The sequence below is a fragment of the Rhinolophus ferrumequinum genome, chromosome 19 (assembly GCF_004115265.2).
Source record: "Rhinolophus ferrumequinum isolate MPI-CBG mRhiFer1 chromosome 19, mRhiFer1_v1.p, whole genome shotgun sequence".
Lineage (NCBI taxonomy): Eukaryota > Metazoa > Chordata > Mammalia > Chiroptera > Rhinolophidae > Rhinolophus > Rhinolophus ferrumequinum.
Window position 1 is genome coordinate 44,708,246 of NC_046302.1, and position 13,778 is coordinate 44,722,023.

The 13,778-nt window shown below is 38.4% G+C and overlaps 1 protein-coding gene across 42 annotated transcripts in view; it reads right to left on the minus strand.

Moving 5' to 3' along the window:
* Nucleotides 1–1,795: 1,795 nt before the first annotated feature.
* The window catches only part of TCF4 (transcription factor 4), a 345,675-nt gene continuing 333,692 nt past the window's right edge, over nt 1,796–13,778 (minus strand). For 25 of the 42 annotated variants that reach the window (XM_033087763.1, XM_033087741.1, XM_033087722.1 and 22 more), the window contains 5 exons: nt 12,582–12,717; nt 10,780–10,942; nt 7,168–7,397; nt 6,586–6,726; nt 1,796–6,395 (listed from right to left, as the gene is read on the minus strand). In XM_033087763.1, the coding sequence (XP_032943654.1) occupies nt 6,590–6,726; nt 7,168–7,397; nt 10,780–10,942; nt 12,582–12,717 (666 nt within the window). In that variant the 3' untranslated portion in view covers nt 1,796–6,395; nt 6,586–6,589. The remainder of the gene's footprint in view (nt 6,396–6,585; nt 6,727–7,167; nt 7,398–10,779; nt 10,943–12,581; nt 12,718–13,778) is intronic. The other 17 variants (XM_033087749.1, XM_033087730.1, XM_033087746.1 and 14 more) reach the window with 1 other exon arrangement.

The window sequence follows — 13,778 nt, forward strand, 5'->3', positions numbered from 1 at the left end:
GGAGACTTGAGGATTTTCATTTATTCATCAAACCATCTCGATTTCAAGGATCTCTCCAGAATAACAGATGGCTCTTCTTGCCCTTCTAGTCCTTTCAAAACTGGCCATGTTTCTTTCTAACACATGCCATGACCAGTGTATCTAGTTTGCTGTAGGAGTACACCTTACTGAACACGCGATTTCTGGCTGGCAGAGGATTAAGGGTTCCCAGTGCCATTTACATGTACAATCCTGGGGTGATTTAAAGGGGAAAAGCACCCTATAGTGTACCTTTCATTTTTCAAGCTCTCCTCTAAAGTGGCTTGAAGTCTTAGGCTGTCAGTCAAGAGAAAGGTGGTCTATACTTGAAGCCTAGAATAAAAATTCCACTTGGTCTTACATGAATCTTATATGGATCCAATTATAAGACTACAAATGATTCCGTTTCAACTTCTTTGGAGAGTCTTCCCTTTGTTTCTAATAATATTGGGATCTTCGTAACTTTGGAGTATTTTGGTTTCTCCAGCAATTTAACTTCCCTTTGAAAAGTGAACCAAAGTCCAAGTTTAATGTTGAATGTGGTCCATTTAGATACAACTTAATGTTAATAGACTACGCGAGACACTGATGTGCTGCCCAAGCTCATTTTCCCTTTAGCAGGTAGTTCCGTGATCAAATATAATACTAAAAGACTAAATGTTTGTGGCTCTTTTGTATATATTTAAAACACACAGTAAGAACATAAGAACATCTCAAATCATTTAAAAGGAAAAAGGGGTTATCAACCAAAATCTTTGGAAATTTCATTAAATTTAAATATCTGCAAACATTCCAACCAAAGAGAAAAAAATCCCAACATTTGGCTATGGAGGGCACGTCACACGTGAACCAAATGGTGTTATAACATTTTCCTTAACTAGTCACTAAATCCCATTAGAAAGAATACAAGAGCAATACTGGAGACATCCCCCAAATACCATGTACTTGATGAGAACATTCTTTTATGAAGTGCTCGTCTACCGCGGCTCTCTTTTCCATTGCATACATTACTGTACATTTCTACAATGCAATGTTGAAACAGCCTCCAAGTTTTGCAAAGCAGATTGATGTCCATTCTACAAAAATATTAACTTACAGTACATAACACTGAATAATTTTAATCTGTACATATTTTTTCCTCCCACAATAGGTGACACGCGTCAGTTTGTACAAGTTAGAAAAAAACGTCTGGTTGTTTACATCTGGATTCAGTCAACAGAGTCAACCAGAAGTAGCGGGGTGGGGATAGTTTGAGAAAGTATAAATACAGTGTAATAGTAATTGTGGTTAACAATATTCGGCTCTTAACAAAGTGATACAAAATAATTCATCTTAGATTTTTGACTGAAAAGGTCTAGCTGAGAAGGTTCTGCCAGTCGACCAACTGATCCAAAAGGTTAAGGCTGACTTGACTTAGCAAGCTGCAGCACAACCAAAAAACATTGGCGCAGTTCAGAGCTCTTCAAAGGCATAGCTTCAGTGTTACACGCACATTAATCATATTCCTTCAATTAGTTAATCCTCTAGACAGTTTTCTTTTTGTTTTGCATGCATCCCGTTCCATTTTCATTAAGGGCATCTCTTCCTTGGTCACTCATGTGCTTTGCTTTTCAATTTGCTTTTGTGATTTTTTTTTTGTTTGTTTGTATGTTTTGTTTGTTAAGCTGTCAATACCTCCAACACTTGGAAAATGAAATATAGATGTGGTTTTACTTACAGAAGAGAATCAGAGCTATATGGACAATGCAAAATGAAATGAAACAAGTGTCAGAAACAGTTTATAAAAATGGCACATTTATTGCTACAGAACGGTCATGTACATGACTTCATCGAATAACTACAGATGGGAAACAGGTAATGGCCTAGACCAAGCTGGGTTTGTTTTTGTCTTGAAGGAACTCCAGCAAACAACCTGTTTGGACACTTCTACAAATCAGAAATACACCAAAAACATGAAAAAATCGAGGCACTCAGCCACACATTGAAAACAAGGTGTAACTGTTTATCTTCTTTTTTTTTTTTGAAATGTTTTCCCTTTTTTTCTTTTTTTAACAATTTTTTTTTTTAGTTTTTAATGCTGCAGCTATGTGTACAGTCGCAAAAAATTTCCCCGCTGCGACCTACAACTAAAAAACAAAAACAAAAAAAAACAAAAAACAAACAAAAAAGCTACCATACAATTTCATCTCAGTAACACATGGTAAAATAACATCTTTTAAATAGTAAAATAAAGTAACAAACTTTTACTCATAATGATTCCAAAAATCTACAAAGAAGAAATATTCAGAATCTGACAATTTTTTTTTGTAATATTCATGGTATAAAAGGATTGCTCCTGCGAAAAATAAGCCAAATATATTTTTTATTTTTAAATTTAGTTTTTTTTTCCTACTAGGGTGTACTACAGTCTATTTTATAGCAAAAAGAGCACTAGACAAACAAAGCTTTATAACAAAAAGCCAGGCACTGATACATGGTAAATCTCTGCTTTTTTTTTCTTATCTTCACTTAATTGCATCACAAGTAACAAGAATGAAAAAGGCCACAGTTCATATATTTTCACCATTACATATGTCTATAATACTTGAAATGAGTATGGCAAAACCAGCACTGCACAAAGATGAGTCCACTTCAAGTCCCATGAGAAAGAGCATGTCTCTAAAGAAAAACAAACAAAACCAAAGCAAAATAAAGAGAGGCCTATAGGCCTTGGTGCCCCATTGTGTTGGAATTCATCATATTCCATCTTGACATTTTTTTTGTTTTTTTGTGTTTTTTTTTGTTTCCAGTCAGCCAGCAGACTAAATTTTTGTGCTTGTTTATGCTGAAATTGTTTCATTCCTGACTCAAGTTCACTTTTGGACACATATCATATTCTGCCTGTTGGATCCAAGACGAAAATCCCCTTAAGCCCAAGTCTTGGTTCAACTCCCTCCCCATCCCCCAACCCCTCATCAAAATAGATCAAAAAAAAAAATCAAGAAATAGGAAAAAAGCAAAAAACAAAAAGGAATCGGAAGACTGAATCAGAACCAGTTGCGTTACTGGGTGGACTGACAGTTGTATAAACATTAGTGTTCCTTGCAGCTACACAGAAGACAAATGGTAAAAATTTCTAGGTGAACAGATCCCTATTCTGCATATTCATAAATTACTTGAATGTGGAGGTGGATCAACTGTTCCAAGTTGCTTTTAAAAGTCCAAGTCATTTAAACAGATCCCCAGCCTATGTATCATCATGTATATAGTGTAGTATGGACCCTTATGACATTTTTGTATAGTACTTTAATCCTAACTGTCTTCTGCTAAATTTCACTCGAAAATCCAGCGCAGGATACCAATATCTTACCTGGGTTTGATAATTACAAAACAACGAGAAAAAACACACTAAAAAGGCCACATTCCCTTTCATTTTTTTTTTTTTTTTAAATAGGGATACATCCCAGTTACTACGGATAGGTGCAGACCATGTTTCTCCACCAAGCAAAAGGTAGTGAGCAGCTTCTGGTGGCTGTTAGAAAAAGTTTTTCACTTATTTCCAAAGGGAATTCAACAATAGAGGTATTACATTACTGAGTAATGAATACATCAAAGCTGGTGAACAGTAAATTGCAGCTTTTACTCTGTTTGAGTGAGAACAAAATATAAAGCACCAATTTAAAAAATAATCAAATAACTACAATTTAATTTTTTTGCTTTGTTTACAGATCTGAAAAACTTTAAATCAGCTCTATTAAGCACCTTTATGATAACGTGTATCAAAAGTGCCATTCTTAAAATGTACATCAATGCAGGGAGTGTTTCCAGTTCCCTAAAGAGTAAACACCGTATTTTCTTCTGTACACTTATCCTGAATGTATCAAAGTATACCTGCTTCCTATATAATATTGTTCCTAGGGATACCCGCCTTGGTAGACTATACAATAGAGTGCAGAATGTACCACTGAAAGGAAATCTTTACATACTGAGGGAACAAGTACACATGGTTTGCCGTTATTCAGGAGGAGGGGACAGTATACGTTGTCTTCCATGCCCTTCTTTGAACCCCTTTGTTCGTACATTTCACAGGAAAGCCTCAAAACATCTTTTCGTGAAGTTTGATTTCTGCTCTTCTCCTAAGGTTTTAATCCACCTCCACATTTTAGGAACTTATCAACAAATCAAAGTTTTTAGTTTTATCGCTACTGAACATATTTACAGTTTTCAACACACACACACAGCTAATCAAAATGTTTATGGATTTGTAAAAGATGACCACGTGGTAACTATCTTATTTGTTCTTACATTTTTCAGAAATGAACATAAAATTCAGATTCTTGTAGCTCACTATTTCATTTAAATGAGACGTGTTTTAAAGCACACAGTTTAAAAAAAAAACCAATACAATGTATTAAAACACATAATAACAAGAGTCTACATGTAAAAATATAACTTTTACATACACAATTTCAAAATAATGATACGTTTGCCATTTGTTGCATAAAATTTACAAATGTATTTCATTACTATATAACTGGCAAAACAGGAGAACAGATGGAACATTTAGACCATTTCGATGGATTTATGGCATTTACTCAGTGCTGATAGGTGGAAAAACTACTTGAACAGGGATTTTTTTTTCTTAATACATGCCAAGATTGTGTGGCTGTAAAAATAGAAACGAGTTAGAGACAAAAGGATGCTGACAAATACTTAACTAGGAGCACTATTTGTTTACTGCACTATACACCAAAGTCAATCATTATAAAGATTCACGATGGAAGTTGGTTCAATTGTGCCCAGACGTCAAAGCTAGCTATCTGATGAGTTGCTGTGCCATAGCTTGATCTATGTTTCTATCAAATATGTTAAGTATAAACTTCATTCATACTGGCCAGAGAAACACTGCACTACCCCTCCTCCAGAAAGTGCAACTTAATGCTTTAGGACTTATAAGGCTTGTTATAATGCTGCATGATGATTGAATATTGGCATTTTTCAGACAAAGGAGGAGGCAGTTAAGTCATCTACATCTTAGTAAACCCATTTTGAAAAAAAAAATCAAGAAAGCAACAAATCAATCAGCTCTGTCACGCTACTTGCAATTTTCTCATTTGATGGTTTTTGAACTTTACTTTTTTTTGTTTTTGTTTTTTTCCAAAAATCTGACCATGTATTCAGAAACGCCTCACTGCACACTACTTCGGCTACACATGTAGGTAACACTTTAATCATTTTGTTAAATCACAGCCACTTTGATTATGTTATGTTTCCGATGATATAAACATTGGAAGGCACAGTGGTAACATTGTAGCATTCTAACCTTGTACCTCTGAAAATCCCAGAATAGGGTCACAAATGCAACATTACAGTTCAGACAAACTCTTTTTGCCATGTCTTGGTAATGCTGCTTGTAATATCTACACATGATGTGACTTTTAAGTCCTGTGTTCCCAAAAGACTGGAGAAACAACTTTCTACTTATTTATGAATGAAAAGCAACATTAGGGTCAGCATTTCATCCTGCACTACCCCTCCGGAAGCAGAGTTGGCACTACAGGTTACGATAACAAAGTGGGAAGAAGGGACAGAAATAAGACCAAAAAAAAAAAAAAAAAGAATCCGTATTTACAGTAAAATCTTTCTTTTAAAAAAGTTAATCAGTACTATTTTTTTACAGGAGAAAAAAGTCTGAAACAAATGAACAAAAGCTTACCATAGTCACTAAATTTTTAATATATATTTATATATATATTTATATATATATTTGTCATAGGTCTATAAGATCCATCTGTTCCTCCTACCCTAAGGAATGGCTAATGTCATCATTTCGTTGTCATCAGGACGTTTGCTGGTTTTGTTACTAGGGCAGCCGCGCTTCCCTTATTCAATATCCAGTAATTATAAACACTAGCTGACTTGAATACCAACAAAAACGTTCATGTAGTTTTCTTCAGAAGTACACTTTTTCATTATTGCAAGTTTACAATTTTTTAAATTAAATATTTTTTTTCAGACTTACAAATTAATTATATTTTTTTTTTTTCCAAAAGAAGTTTAGGCACAAATGCATTGTTCCACAGTGTGGAAAGATTGCCATTCAGTCTCTGGGCTGCGTCTCAGCCTGCACACACCGCTTTGCACATTCTGAATGATATGTTAAGGAGAGTCATCCCTCAAGTTGCACTTTTTTCTTTCTTTTTTTTTTTTTTGTTTGTTTTTCGGTTTTTTGATAATTGGGAATGCTGAAACCTCTTGCGTCTGTGATTCATAACTACTCAGACTTGTCTTATATTACAAAAAAAGGGGTTAAGGAGAAGTGTTTATGTGGGTTTAAGATAATACAGCTGTTAAGGAAGTGGTCTCTTGTATTAATGAAGCAATGTGGCAACTTGGACCTGAGAGGAAAAAAAAAGAGAGGAAAATTAATGGATTTATATCAGGAGAAGTAGATGTTTTATTTTTAAATTCTTTTTTTCAAGCAGAAAAAAAATCTGTTAATTTGGGGAAAATGTGACTGTGTCATGGCTGACGCCGTGGTGGGAGTAACAAGGGGAAGATTTCAGATACGGCTGAAAACACACTTGCCCTTTTACATCTGTCCCATGTGATTTGATGCGTCTCCCATTCCGGGGTGAGGGCCAGCCAAGGACAGTGGGGGAGGCTCTGACGACACCTTTTCTTCCTCCCTTCTTTTCAGACACGCCGCTTTCGGATTCAGATTCCTTTCTGTGGAGGATGAAGCACAGAGCATTGAGTTACTGCCAAGGCTGTGGGCGAGGGCTGGGTGCACTCTCCTGCATGTGCTATGACCCCGTCTCTCCATTTTTATGTTACAGAACAAAGGAGCCCTGAGGAAACGCGCACTGTAGAGGTGGCTTTGCCATCACTAGTGAAGCTGAATTCGCGGAGCCACTTTACAGTATAAGAAAGCAGGTAAAGCACATATACTAAGCTTCAATCACAGGGAAACGTAACAATGTCGCCTTCGTTATAAGAGACTCCTCTAAGTTAATTACAGGGGAAAGGGGAGCTGCCTTATAGATTGAGGTATGGTCTGCCATTGCCACGATCATCCAGACGATGCTTAATCTTGTCCACACCCCGCACCTGCTCCGGGCGGGCGGGCCCATCACCGCTCCCTCCGCTGCATGAGCCGGGGGCACTGACCTCGGACCTGCTGCTCCAGGCTGAGGATGACCGCCACGGCCTGGTGCAGGATCAACAGCTTGGTCTGCGGCTTGTCGCTCTTGAGGTGGAGCTGCACCATGCGGCCGAGCTCCTTGAAAGCCTCGTTGATGTCGCGGACACGCAGGCGCTCGCGGGCGTTGTTGGCCATCCTCCGCTCCTTCTCCCGCTCCGCCTTCTGCTCCGGTGTCAGGTCCTCGTCATCGTTATTGCTGCGGGACGAAAGGGAGGCAACATTTTCTAACGGTGTGGGGGAAAAGAAGGTAGTTAACGTTATTTGTGTTTGCTTCCAGAGTCGTCAGGGGTTGTTTCCATCTCAAGCTCTTGACCTTGGCAGGATTTTTCCATCCATTCGAGCTTGCAATTGCTTTAGGTGGCCATGGCAGCCCACACCCAAGCCATTCTGTTTCTCCTAGACATGAAACCCAAGAGGTTCAAGTTAGGGTCCGGAGCGAACCCATACTAATGTAGGGGGGCAAAAAGGGAAGCAAAGATTCTGTCAGTCAGGCTACGTTCTGTCAAGCAGGCCACGGTCAATTCAGGCTTAAGCTACACGGCATGACGACAACTCAGAAAGAATTTCAGACGGAAGCTGCTTTTCTTTTTTAACTTTCATCCTGTGACATCTGAAACTTGAGGAAGATAAATGATTGAAAGAAAACATTTGGATAGATTGACATTCACATGACGCAACTAAACAGGATGAAGAAGATCATACATTGAAGACACCAGAGCAGCGGGAGTGAAGACGGGAGGCTTTGTCCAGGTTTCACCATTAATGGGCTGGGAAGGCTGCTCAGGCCCTTAAGGTATCAGAGGCTCATTTTCTCCTTGTTTTAAATACAAAGGTTAGAAAAACATGATCTCCATGACCTTTGGCATTATGGATGTTTATGATCCCTAAACAAGGTGGGGAAACCTGAGTTGATATGCGCTATGCAAAATAAACAAAACCAAACAAAACGTCTACCAGTTCTAAATGACCACAACTTCACTGTGAGTAAAAAATGAAGCCCAAAAGCTAATCTCTAATTGTGAGGATATAAAAATTGTAGGATTCACATTAAATGTACGGTTGGACCCAATGGAGTCTGGAAAGGCAAGACTCCTGTTTGTGGGTGTCAGGCTGAGAAATCAGAAACATTTGGATGGAGGGCAAATAGGGTGATGAGCCATCTGGAAAGCATATCACATAAGGAAGGTTTCATGGCATCAGGGCTTCAAATTTTTCATGGGCAATTATGTAAAAAAGGCGTGGGAGATGTCTCGTCTTGAGAAGGCAGAACAGAAAGAAGAACTCTGTGTAAAATACTTTGAATTAATATGAGCAAGAGATTTTGGGGGTATGAGAGATATCACAAGTAAAGTGAACTTCACCAACAGTAACAGTCTCTCCAATACAAGAAACAATATGGAGGCGACCATCTGTAAGGATGTTAACCTAGAGCTTCAAGCATTGAACTAAAGGACCATGAAGGTTGACCTCAACTTTAAAATGCCACGAATCTGAAATGTCCACAGAATAAATATGTTAATCGCAACATTTCAGAGCTACAAGACATGTGGGAAGTCATCCAGTCAATTCAGTGCACGTTTAATGAATGCTGGCTTCAAATATGTAGCTCCACACCTTCCACTTTGGGGGATCTCTGGGTAACTTCCAAACTGTAGTAAGGATCAGCTATGGTTGAGGAGCCCCAGTCGATCAAAAATGGAAGTGATGTTCTTGTTTTGCAAGCACGTTGCACGTAAAGATGGCCTACATAAGCCAAGAACATTTGTAAGGGAGGGCAGGAGGGAGGCACCACAGAAAGATGCTGGAAGACTTGACTCACCTCCACAGAGGTTAAACTCCCTTCCAGATATGACTGTCTGCAGTAGACGTGTGCTGGTGAACACACAACTGAACCAAATCATTGGGAAAAGGGTCTCTTTCTCTGCCATCTGATCCTCCTCACGTCCTTCGCTGATCCCTCTATCCTTCACCTTGACCTCTGCCGAGGGCAAGGAAATCAAGGCAACTAACTAATAATTCACATCCACATTCCACTATACAGATAGGATGTAAGAAGTGAAAAGAGAATAGAGTCGAGTTTCTGCTGGGCCAGTCCAGAAGGTAAAAATTTCGGCAATGTATTTACATATCAAACATGTGCCATACCTTTCACAAGTGGGTCTGAAAATGGGAACTTGTTTTCCAAACGTATTTAGGCTAATAACTAATTAGAACTGGTTATGCAAAGAAAACTACCTAGATTTGAAAAGCACTGCCTTACAACACAGTTTCGACAGCGTAAGTAAATGTCACAAGACTGACCGTTCAAAATAAGAACAAATTAAAATGTACTGAAACTTCAATGGATCCATTAATATGCATAAGTTGTAGCCACTTCTGAAGTTCCCAAGAACTGACTAGACTAACAGAGAAGCTGGTAAGGACATGAAAGCCCCTCCTTGGGATTTCTTACCAATGTGACTAATGATGGTGGAAAGGTATCAGCTACCTTGTTTCCCCGAAAATAAGACCTAGCCGGACCATCAGCTCTAATGTGTCTTTTGGAGCAAAAATTAATATAAGACCCGGTATTATATTATATTATATTATATATTATATAAGACCCGGTCTTATTATAGTAAAATAAGACCAGGTCTTATATTAATTTTTGCTCCAAAAGACGCATTAGAGCTGATGGTCTGGCTAGGTCTTATTTTTGGGGAAACAAGGTAGAAACTTTCAGCATTTTTGAACTTGTGGCAGGACATGTGTTAAAATTTATCTCAGCAAATCTAAAGGCAATACAAAAAGGTGGCATGTTCTTAATTCTTAAAGGACACTAGATATAACCTTGAGAACAACAGCCTGTGAAAGGGGGGTGTAGTCTTCCTACAATTTCATTAATTTGTAAATAAAAACAATCCAAAGGGAATTAATGCAAAGAACAAGGGTGTCCTGGTATTAAAAAAAAAAAAAAATCTGATTATCTGATTAGAGTTCAAGTTCAAGGAGACAAATTCTAATTTAAAGATATCAAATAATATGTTTAAGAAAACCAACCAGAAGCTATTTTCCTATAGTTGTATTTTCTGTAGGAGGGAGTATCCAGGAAAAAAAAAAATTAGCACTTTAGGTAGAGGTCTTATATATAATCAACATGTTTAGGACAAAGCTGGGAAATCAGTATTTCCTCATGTTCAAGGTAAGAAAAATGTTACAGTTGTATATACATCAATTGAGTTTTCCATATTACTAAGATCTCTTTTCAGAAATATTGCAGAGAGAACATTTCTGACCAAATTGGTAGAATAAGTATAGTCTTAAAAAATCAACTGTTTGCATTTGAGTAAGTTACAAATTGTTTTTACCATGTGTAATTAGCACCAGGTCCAAATTCATAAATGCAAAGACATTTTAGGCTTCACTAGAGTACAGGTATCTTAAACGATACGTTAGTACACCTAGAGTTGGCCTTTAATTTTCTTTTCAGCTGTAGATTTACCTGCCAGGAAAAAACTGAATAGTTTCTTCCTGTTCTGTTCACTTCATCAAAGTCCAATAAAGGAATTAAATGAAGCGACAGTATTATATACTGTTACCTAGATCTTGACCTAGTAATTGATTTGATATCCTTCTTGTCGTCATCTAATTTCTTGTCCTCGGAAGATTTCGTGTCTTGCAGGTTCTCATCACCCTCGTCGTCGGATTTGATCTCAGAGCTGCCAGAGGAGACGCTCTGACCCTGCAATCCCGGTGGCATGCCTACAGAAAAAAAGGGACCAGGTGACACTTCCACCAAAGACTAGATGCACACACACGTGCACCCCAGACCGTGGAGGTGCTATAAAATTCATACTATAAAATTCATACTGCTGAACTGTGATCCTTCTGTCACTTTCTTCATGCTATCTGGTGAAGTTTCAAAAATGCACCTGCGGAAACAAGTTTTCCCTGCATTGGCTCTGAGGTTAAATTCTATTTTGCAATCTTTTGGAGTAGATGGTAATTTCACTGTCTACAAAACATCAACTTAATTGCAATGAAAATCATAATCATGAAAATCACACACCTCAATGTTCTGATTAAGAACCCAAGTAAATATCAGCTATTATATCGAGTTTCTTCCATATGCAATGATTTAATAGAAAAATGTCCTTAAAATATAATTCCCAGGGAGTATGCTAAATACGTGCAGTCAAGACTTCAATAGATACCCTAACGATATTCTGAAATTAGGCTTCTCTTATCCTCAAAGAGTAATCAGCGTTTGAAAATGGTACATATGGAAAGCAGATAGCTGCTCGCCGAAGAAATTTCTAGCTTTCTCATTGCTCAACAATACATTTTAAAACTCAAACCTAATGTGATCATTTATTTGTAGGTAGAAGAAGCATGTCTATTGAGTATTGCCCTCTACTTGTAATTGTAATCTATGTGGTCTAGAATCTTGTCACTCAAAATTTGGTCCATGGGCCAGGAACTTCCTTATTACCCAGGAGCCCATCAGACATGCAGAAAACCAGACCTACTGAATCAGAATCCACATTGTAGCAAGACTCTCAGGTCACGCTTATACACACTAAAGTTCAAGCAGCACTGATCTAGGACAGAGAAAGAAAATCCAAAGGCTCTCTAAAAGGAAGGTCCGCCAAATTATTACTAGTCAGATAAAATGGGGAGGCCTACCTACTCTCTATATAATTAACACTAAGATTAGTACTATGTTTGACAGATGAAGAAATGCTTATACATATCCCTGTGGTGTTATCATTTTTTTATACTAAACGTAAGGGGAATGAGAAGATGTTATTTAAGTGTCTCCTAGTCACCTGGCCAGCCTGTCAACACAGGGAGCATGGGACCCAGGTCTTGTCCCTGAAGTACAACTTCCAGGGGTCATGAAAAGCCCGCTGCAGGCAGTAGCATGAGGCAATCGTTACGGGGCTAGATGACTCAATAGTGAAAGTCATCCAACCAAGTTCCATTTTTTTTTTAAATGTACCTACATTTCCTTCAATCTTTAACAACAAAAACAATTTCCTTCCTTCCTATTCATTTGGAAATATCATTTTCAGGCTACAACTAACCACATTAGAGGACCTGAATGAGTAAAATGTGGAAATAGCTAAAATAAAATTTCCTCTCATCAGTCTGTTGTCTCATTCCTGCTGAAATAGTACCACAATTTCAGAGGATGTTTGAGGAAAACAGTTACTGAAGAAACACAATTAGCTGGCTATGTTCTAAATACTTTCCCATTTACTTACAATTTTTGTACCAAATTTGATTCTTGGTTTTCTGCCAGTGCTTGCTGAGGGATGAATGCCAAGTAAGCTTGGGATCAACACTAGATCTATTGTTGTTTAAGTGAGGTCAGAAGTGCCCTCTGAGGTGGACTTACCTCTGTAAGGGTCCTGGGGTGGGTTCAAATCAGGGGAGGTTGCAGACTGGACAGGAAGCTGTGGAACCGGAACCTGGTTTGGCACAAGAGAATGGCTGCCTCTCAGGGCCACGCCATCTTCACGATGGGCCCCAACCTGCAAGGGTGAGAGGAACCATAAAGTTTAGTGGGAACCAGAAGTGCGAGGACCTGATGAAGGAACAACTGGCCTTTGAAAAACAAAACTCCCAAATGCATTTCACTAGAGGGCGCTGAAGGACCACATGCTCACCTATAGTACCCTGCAAAAACACTTAACAGTAAGATGCTGTGCTGTACATTCAGTGACAAATATGGCAGAGTAGCTCAGGCAGGTAAAACGTCAAATTGTCTCCCAGGGTGCTGCAGTGGAGCGCACTGATTCGTACCCATCTGTCTTCTATCATGTCCGCCAACAGATCTGACAATTATCTTAATGCCCATATGCTTAATTGTGGGCTTCTCAATTCCCCCATTGCTATCGGAAATCCTACAGGAATTTCAATTTGGCATTCGACTTTCATTTCAGGGGATAAGATTCTCAGTCCTGCCATTTTTTTTTTTCCATAATGCCAGCTAAGCCTCTGACAGCGGAAGCTACAGCAGTGTGGGACATAGCCCCTGCTCGGTACAAATATAATAAAATGTCACCTGGCTTTCCAAAACTGGCAGCCCATTCCAAATTAATGTTTACTGTATTTCATCAGCTGCTGAGTTCCAAATCCAAAGGGGGACCGTTTCTGCCAATGCCACCACACCGGAAAATGTACCAATAAAGGTTTTATTAAACACACCAGTAATGCCATCATTGCCATGCAAAGATGTTTGGACATTTTTCCATTTTTTTTTTCCCATTATTCTGATCCTAGGAAGACACCATATTGTAAACACTCTTTATGCTTGCAAGAATAAAATTATAGGGTACAGCATGATGACTTGGTCTGACAAAAATACTGCTGAGCTTTTTATTAACTACTAATACCTACTCTGGGTCCAGAGATGTTGAACTCATGGCATTGAGACAGCAATTGCTAACTTTATAGCACACGCCTTAAAGCAAAACCATTAAGCATTTGCAAACCAAGAGGAACATGAGTAGCTTACACTTTCGTTTGCATTTCCAAGTAGTTATTTTGTTAGCCTATTGTTAGGTGAACATTTACACAGAAAAAAATGGAT